The sequence below is a fragment of the Glycine soja genome, chromosome 15, assembly GCF_004193775.1.
Source record: "Glycine soja cultivar W05 chromosome 15, ASM419377v2, whole genome shotgun sequence".
In the NCBI taxonomy this organism is placed as follows: domain Eukaryota; kingdom Viridiplantae; phylum Streptophyta; class Magnoliopsida; order Fabales; family Fabaceae; genus Glycine; species Glycine soja.
Window position 1 is genome coordinate 36,298,235 of NC_041016.1, and position 8,565 is coordinate 36,306,799.

Sequence of the window (8,565 nt, forward strand, 5' to 3'; positions counted from 1 at the left end):
AGTTTTGTATACTTTTTGAGGGTGGGTGTATCTAGGACTAACTGTTAGGTTTACTCTTTTGTTTTTGTATGGGTAGACCTGATGTATAGGCATTTGATGATTGTATACATGTGGCTGAAGCCACCACTATGGACACCTTTGCTCTGGATGACACTATATATTTTGTAAAACTCCCATATTTTGGACAGCTTTAAATGATGAATGCATTTATGATCGATCTTGTTCTTTGAAAAGAAAGCGTTAGTAACTTTATTTGTAAAAGAGTTTATCGACCGTATTTTATTCTTTTATTTTCACGTGACGACCTAAAGTAATGGCTGGTACGTTCTTTCTTTTGAAAAAGCAAAATAGTTTAGAGATTATGAGCAGTGAGAAAGAAATGACTCCGAACAGAGTTGTGAACTGGCCATTCAGGACTCTGTAGTGAGGATTTTCCTTCGAAAACTTGTTTTAGTGAAAAGAGAAAGAAATGAAAAAGAAAAAGAAGAAGAAAAAAAAAATACCATGGTTTTTGTTAATTAAATCATTACTATTAAACCAGTCATTATTTTGGGGACGCCACAGGGCGCAGTGCCCCATGTGTACAATTAAGAAGGTGATATGGACCTTCCGGCTTCCCGTGACAAAGGACGAGACCAACATACAATGCATGCTAGAGATAAAATGTGGGAGTGACTTGATTCGCACTGATTTTTGGAGTAAAAACGTGGGATAAACTCATTTTTTTCAAAAAGTTATAACTAGTCAAGATCTGAGCGACAATACAAACTTCCTAGCGGTTTCTAATCATATGATCCATTAAGTCTATCATATGCTGACAATAGCTGAGAAGTCCGTGGATCTCCTCGGGGGCAGAGTAGGTGTCCGCCACTGCTTTGGCCTTGGCTAGCAATCGGGGAAGTTCTTGACTCCTGTTCAAAGTAAGAGCAAATCAGTCCGTCCACATTGTTGCCTCTTGGTGCAATGAATCAATTACCCTTTCCCTTTTCGACGCACGAGCGGTGACCTTGTAGCGGATAGACGGGCCTACCTTCTTGGAGAAAAAAGGTGTGAAACCAGCCACACATAGAGAGCCAGTGCACAACAAACAATTCTTGCGCTGCTCTTTTCACATCCCCGGTCGAACGTGTCATACATGGCCAAAATGGCGACGACCGGGCTTTCCTTGCCATGATGAAAGGCGGGGAAAGCGTCAATCACTGCTAGGTCCACTAACCCTTCCATATTCGGAAAGAGGACAACTCCAAAGATAAAAAACGCCAAGATGTCAATAAAAGAAAGCCCATTCGCCTTGATTTTCCAAGGCCTTTGCCCTTTCCTCCAAACACTTCCTTGGTACTCCGACTACTCCATTTCTGTTTTGCTTTAGACGTTCCAACTCTTGTGCTGAGATTTTCACTACCTTGGCAACTCTTGTCGTGGAGGGATAGAACCCAAAGAAAAGATATGGCTTCCTTCCTCCCAGTTGGCATCCCAGGATTTCTTCCAACTCTTTCACAGTCGGCACTAGCTGGAAGTCCTCAAATGTGAAGCACCTTAGGGGCTGGTCATAATACTGGGAAAGGGATGCAATCGGTTCCATGGAGACTTCTACCCTAGCTAGGTCCCAAATCTTACCATAGGCTTTGCGGAAGGCTTACCGTTGAAGTTGACCCATTAATTGCCCCAACTCTCCTAAACTAGTGACCTCTAAGCTCTTGATTTTGACTTGATAGAACCTCTTTTTAAGCGAAGGCTTTTGACTTGATCCCATGTTTTACTAAAGTGAAATAAAATCTAGTGCGAATCAAAACTCTGACATCTATCATGGGTGGAATGGATGAATGCATGAAGAAATGCATATGACACAGATGCAATTTACGAATACGGGAGCCCGAGAAACTGTCTCCTTCTTAGATACAACGTCTAGGGGTAGCAAAGTGCCCCAACGTATGTATTTAAAACGGTGACACGGACCCTTCGTTGGTTTGTTTACAGAGGGGATCAAGACAGAACCCATGTGCGATGCATATGCGAAAGGCGCAACACGGGAATGTACATAGTATGACAATACTCACTGAATATAAGTAAAAGGGTATATGACACTTATGCATGGCAGTGTGAAAAATGGCACGCAGCGTGTTTGCTCCGTGCCCCTATTTAAGGGACCTATAAGGGAGAGAGCTAACTAGGCTTTTAGTAATAACCCCCAAGGTAGTCATATCTCTTTTGATAGTTTCTAGAGGTATCATTCTCTTCGAAAAACATATTACAGCAGTAGGGACTACTAGCAACAATAAGTTTTCAAAGAAAAAAGCTCTAGATGAGGGTTCACTGTAATCAAGCAAGTCGGAGACCTAGCATGACCACAGATTCACCTCCGCTCCTTATGTTCCCATGAACCCGGGTATAGGGCCCTTTTTCACTCACAGTGTGTGCAAATAGTGTTGGTGTTTGTGTGCATCAAATGAATAAATATTTACCCCATGCATACATTTTAAAACGCACTAAAAGCAACAAAGAGTTTATATACATAAGAACATAATGAAGGAAAACCAACAAAGGGATAAGTCACGGTAAAACATTGCACAAGATTAAATGGCCTAACTCTCTAAAAACAGTCCCCAGTGGAGTCGCCAACTATCGCAACCTACCCTTCGGCGGGAGGGCGACGCGTGACTCGCGGGATGCGTGTTCCACGAAAGGAATACGCGCGGAGTCGCCACCAACGTTTATTTGAGGAAAACGTCGGAAAAACCAGAAAAGACGCGATCTACGAACTTTTAAGTGAAAGGTTCGGGAGTTGTATTTACGCACGGGGAAGGTATTGGCACCCCACACGTCCGCCCCAAGGGACGGCAGCCTTTAATCGAATGTGCAAACATGACTTTGATTTTTACGTTCCCTTTTATGTCCTTATATCCTTTATACCCTTTTTATATTTTTTCTTTTTTGTGGTCGACAAGGGTGTTTCCCTTTGCTCCTACGTATTCCTCAATTTGGGATGAGAAAATCAGACCTACGTAGTTCTTGCGGAACAAAGTGTTTGGTTTAAGTTTGTTTTTTGTCTTTTTTGCAAAATATGTTTTTTTATTTGAACAAAAGGTCATTTAAGGTGTTGGACCATTAAACGGTCTTTTGATTTTGAAAGGAGAGAAACGTTAAGGCATTGGACCATTAACGATCTCTTGTTTTTGAAAGGAGAGAAACGTTAAGGCATTTGGACCATTAACGATCTCTTGGGGTGGTCGACAAAAGCGGGGCTTTTGCTCCTACGTATCCTCAATTGCGATAAGGAAATCAGACCTACGTAGTTCTTGCAAAAGCGGTAAAGTCACATGTTGATTTTATGCTTTTGAACGGTCCATGTTAACCGATAAAAGCAAAGAGGACCGTTTAAGGCGTTGGACCTTAAAACGGTTTTTAGTGATTTTTCGGAAAAAAAACTTGATTTGTGAGTTGATTTTAGTCTTAGTTTCACTTTGGTTATTAATCAATTCATTCAAGGAAACTTCCAAAGAAAAACGTCCGATTGATTTTTTTTATTATTTTATTCAAAGATATTTTGATTATTTTATTATTATTTTACTTTTTTTGGTTTAACCGAGGTTATAGCGTGAACGATCAGTTAGATTTCGTTTTAACAGTGATTAAACGAGATTACAACACAAATGATCGGTTGAAATTTATTTTATCATTTATTAGACGAGAAAACGGCTTAAATAAATGGTTAAAGCACGTTAAAAACGGAAGAAAAGAAAATTGAAAGTAAACGAAATTAAAGTGAAAGTACACAAAACAAGAAATGAATTGAAAGTCTCGAATTCGAAAACTTACCCGTTGAAGAACGAAGAACGAACGAAGAACGGATGAAGAACGGTGAAGAACGACGAAGAACGATGAAGAATTTCCACAGAATCGCTTACGGAAGCGTTACGGAAGTACTTCGACTTGATTTTTCTTCACGAAAACGTGTTTTTGCCCAAAATAGCCGAAATGCATAGCCAAAGGGGTCTTGAACATTTTGAAACAGCTCCCCCCTCCCTTATTTATAGAAAAAAAAAGAAGGTGCTTGCCGCCCAAAGACTTAATGAAGAAGATTTCTAAGCGCACCTGAATTACTAAGTTCACCCCCCTTTTCGTATTTTACGGAAAAGTTACGGAAGCCTTACGGAACTGTTTTCGAATTTGATTTTCATCTTTTTTCTTTTCCCTTTCACCAATGTTAAGTGGAATATGCTTACCCAAGGTTTTCGGAAATTTTACGGAAGTATTACGGAAGCCGCGGAAGCCCCGAAAACCATTTTTCAAAAACGTGGAGGAGCTTGCCGCCCAGTTGCTTCCTCCTTAAGCAACCCAACTTCCAAAATGTTCTGGAAGGGCCTAGATTTGAATTGCTATTTACACCCCTATCTTGATAAGTTCACCCCCCCTTACCTTTTTTGGTGATTCTTTTTTCGTAAAGTTACAGAAACTTACGAATCTCGTAATGATACTTGTTTTCTTTCCGTAATGTTACGGAACCTTGCGGATTACATAATCATCCCCTTTTTGACTTACAGAATGTTACGGAATCTCACTTAATTATGCAACGATGCTTCCATTTGATTTCCGGTGTGTCACGGAAACTTACGGATTGTGCATCAATATTTTTTGGTTTTCCGGCATGTCCTGGAATTTCACAAATTGCCTAATGATGGGTGCCAAGCACCTCACAAGGACCAAAGAAAGGTCGCATGTCATCAAGCAAAGGTCCCCGGACGAAATTAGCGTATGACAGAGACACCAATAACTGTCAGTGAGAGGAAAATAAAGAGTGATAAAGAAAAAGAAAATGAGAGAAAAAGAAAAAGAAAAAGAGAAAAATGAAAAAATTGAAAAAATAATGAAAAGAAAAAAAAGTAAGAGTGAGTTAGTGTTAGTCGGTGAAAACGACTAACTTTTATGTATAAAACTTGTATAAATTGTATTAAACTCTCCCAATTTATGGTTATTTTGTAATCTTATAAGTATTTTCTATTAAGTATAGGTAATGAATACTTAGTATTTTCATTTTGTGTGTTTAATAATCAATTTTTCTCAATTTCAGGTTAAATAGGCAACTTTGGCAAAGTGCTACTTTTCACTCTTTCGCTAAGCCAAGCTGCTGGCTTAGCGAGAATTCGCTAAGCGCAACCTTCAGTGGCTAAGCGTGAGGAAGAATCCAGAAGAAGATGAGCTGTCAAGTTCGCTAAGTGCACTGCTCCAGGTCATCAAGCGCACCGCTTCAGCTCATCCACTAAGCGAAACAAGTATGCTAAGCCAAAATCCACTTATGCGTGCTAAGTGATCGAGATCTACGCTAAGCGCACGAGCACGAACAAGGCCACCTATTTAAGCCTGAAATCATATTTGCAAAGGGAGTTTGGCATTTTTCTTGAAGAAGCCTTTGCATGCACGAGAATCTGGCCTTGGCTTGAAGCTTTTGCATGTTTAGAAGTTCTAGATAGAGAAAGGTCCAAGTTCCAGAGAGTTCTGAGAAATTTTGCTGTGTGAAGTTCTGTAGAGACGCGAGTTCGAAGTGGAAGCCGTTCTGAGAGCTTGAGATGAGTTTGTGAGTGATTGTGAGATCCTAGAGGTGAAGGAGACATCCTCACCACTTGTGTTTTTGTAGTCTTTCATCTTGTTCTTCCCTTTGTTGTAAAGGAGGTTTTCGGACTATGGAAAGCTAAATCCTCTGTTGGATCTTCCCTGAAGGTACTTGATGTAAATATATTTCTATCTATGTAATGATGTTTTGTGTGTTCTCTGTGCTATCTGTTTTTCATTCCAGTGTGCTTTTACCTTGATCACGTAGATGCATGCTTTGTTAGGGTCATTGATCAGTGGGAACTGGTCTGATTCTAAAGTCTTTGATAGTATGGGACTAAATTGTTGTGCTATCACGAGGGATCGGGGTACAAGAACTTAGTTGTGTATGTATGTCTTAATGCGGTCTTGGTTGAGTTTAGTCTTACAAGAGGGATCTACGGACGAGACTTGATCAGGACTAGGTTAGGCTATCATGAGGAATCAGGGTCTAGCAGTCCAAGAGACAACATAGGAATGCATGAGCATTGTTAAATAGTGAACATCCTTTTTAGCATCAGGAACCTATGAGGAAGACCAACGCTTTCTCTACTTGTTTTTACACAGTATTTATCTTGCGCGATTTTCTTTCTTTTTGCCTAGATAGTTTAAATACCTATTCATAACCACAGTCATATTTTCATACCAGACGCCTATTTATCGAAATAGCTTGCCAGATAACACAAGTTCCCCGAGAGTTCGATACTCGGTTCTTACCGTTTTATACTACTTGTGTGATCCGGTACACTTGCCGGCCGTGAACAAGTTTTTGTAGCAAGAGAGAAAAGAAAGGAAGTAGCTTCTGATGAGGGAAAAGAGGTGCCATATCCTTTGGTACCTTCCAAGAAAGACAAGGAACATCATCTGGCGAGATTCCTTGATATTTTCCGGAAACGGGAAATTACTATGCCTTTTGGAGAAGCTCTACAAAAAATGCCGCTCTACTCTAAATTTCTGAAGGATATGCTGACAAGGAAGAACAAATACATTCACAGTGAGAACATAGTAGTGGAGGGTAACTGCAGTCCAGTCATTGAGAAGATCCTTCCACCAAAGCATAAAGACCCTAGGAGTGTGACCATTCTTTGTTCAATTGGTGAAGTCTTGGTGGGAAAAGCTATCATTGACCTGGGAGCCAGTATCAACTTGATGCCACTCTCTATGTGTAGAAGGTTGGGGGAGTTGGAAATAATGCCCACAAGAATGACTTTACAGCTAGCAGATCGCTCCATCACCAGGCCATATGGGGTGATTGAAGATGTTCTAGTCCAAGTTAAGCACTTCAACTTCCTTGCAGATTTCGTAGTCATGGACATCACTGAATATTCAGAGATTCCCTTAATTTTGGGAAGACCGTTTATGTTGACTGCGAAATGTGTAGTAGACATGGGAAGCAAAAAGCTGGAAATGGGATTTGAAGATCAAAAGATCAACTTTGATCTTTTTGAAGAAGATAAACCAGCAACGAATCCGAATGGCTGCCTATAGGTGAAGGAGTGTGAAGAGGAGGTCCTAAAGGTTAGGACCAAATTCATTTGATAAACCAATGAGGTAATATGCATCAAGCTAATGACGTTAAAAAGGCGCTTCCTGGGAGGCAACCCAATTCTGATTTTCTTTAGTTTTTATTTTGTTGCATTGCATGGTTTGGAACTTACTCATAGTTGTTGCATTAGGGAATATCAGCTGGTTCTATATTGGAAAATTGGGGTTACTTAAATTCTGTGAGAAAGTGGACTGAAATAACTTAGAAAAATTGTTGAATTCAGTCCACTCGCTAAGCGCGTAACTCGCGCTGAGCGCATCAATCTCATGCGCTAAGCGAGCATTGCTTACGCTGAGCGCACAACCCCTGTCTTTCAAGCTGATTGGGCACGCTAAGCGAGCCCTATGTGAGCTAAGCCCAATTCTATTCGATCTGAATTGGGCTAAGTGAGTGTTCACTTGCTTAGCTAACAATGGTTGCTCGCTAAGCGCAGACAGCCTGCGCTAAGCCCTATTCCTTGCGGCCAATTCACTCATTGAAGTTGGCTAAGCATGGCCCATTCACGCTAAGACCAATTTCTTACGGCCCGAATAGCGCTAAGCGAGCATTCTTTCGCTACGTGTGTGCACACTCTGAAAAAAAGGATGAATCAATTCGCTAAGCTGGCTTGGAGCCCGACTAAGCGAGAGTTGCAGGCATTCAAATCTGCAGATCTCGCTCAGCGTGACATGAACTTGCTAAGCCCAATTTTATTTTAAAAAATGATTTTTCAAATTTCAAAGTTGGGCTGAGCGAGTATGCTCGCTTGGTTCGTGAGTTGAAAAACTCAAACGTCACACTCACTCACTCAGTGAGTTGACGCGCTAAGGGAGAAGTGCGAGACTGTCAAGAATAAAGCGTAATTGCCCTAGGCAGTTACGTTCCTTCTCTTTTAAAGTTATTTGCCTTCAACTCTCTCTCTCTCTCAGAACAATTTCATTTCACATCATCTCACACTTCTGAGCTCTTCTTCCCTCTCTAATCCATCTTTGATAATTAAGTAAGTTCTCTAACTTTACTTTGTTATTTTATTGTTTAAAACCATAGGGTAGATGACTTTACTTTTGAGGTTTGATTTTTGTGGATGAAGTGTTGTTAGATTAGTTAAAAATTAGAACTTTGTTAGGGGTTTTGTTCTGTAGATAATGTAGATCATTTTGCATGTTAAATTTTAAGGTTTGAAGGGCCTAATAAAGGCCTACTTGAAGAGGCTGAAGAAGCCTCATCTATGTTTCTGGAAATCTCGATAAACTCGCTAAGCGTGCCTGATGTGCTAAGCGAGTTCATTGATTTTGGTTGAATTTCTAGATTTCTAGACGAACTCGCTAAGCCAGCCACGCTGCGCTAAGCGAGTTCATCTTTTATATGAATATTCATCTTCTTTGTCTTAACTTAGAAACTTTTTTTTGTGTTTCCTGATGGGCTAAGCGAGCTTATCTCGCTAAGCCCAGATA

The 8,565-nt window shown here is 40.5% G+C and overlaps 2 protein-coding genes across 2 annotated transcripts in view; both read left to right on the forward strand.

Moving 5' to 3' along the window:
* LOC114386101 overlaps window positions 1–5,563 on the forward strand; it is a gene marked incomplete at its 5' end in the record, with an annotated part of 33,523 nt that extends 27,960 nt beyond the window's left edge. Inside the window, one exon of the mRNA XM_028346106.1 lies at window positions 5,525–5,563. Within this exon, the coding sequence (XP_028201907.1) occupies window positions 5,525–5,563 (39 nt within the window). The remainder of the gene's footprint in view (window positions 1–5,524) is intronic.
* Window positions 5,564–6,519: 956 nt separating this feature from the next.
* LOC114386102 lies at window positions 6,520–7,074 on the forward strand. Its single transcript, XM_028346107.1, has one exon. The coding sequence runs from the start codon at window positions 6,520–6,522 to the stop codon at window positions 7,072–7,074; it is 555 nt and encodes a 184-aa protein (XP_028201908.1).
* The last annotated feature ends 1,491 nt before the right edge of the window (window positions 7,075–8,565 follow it).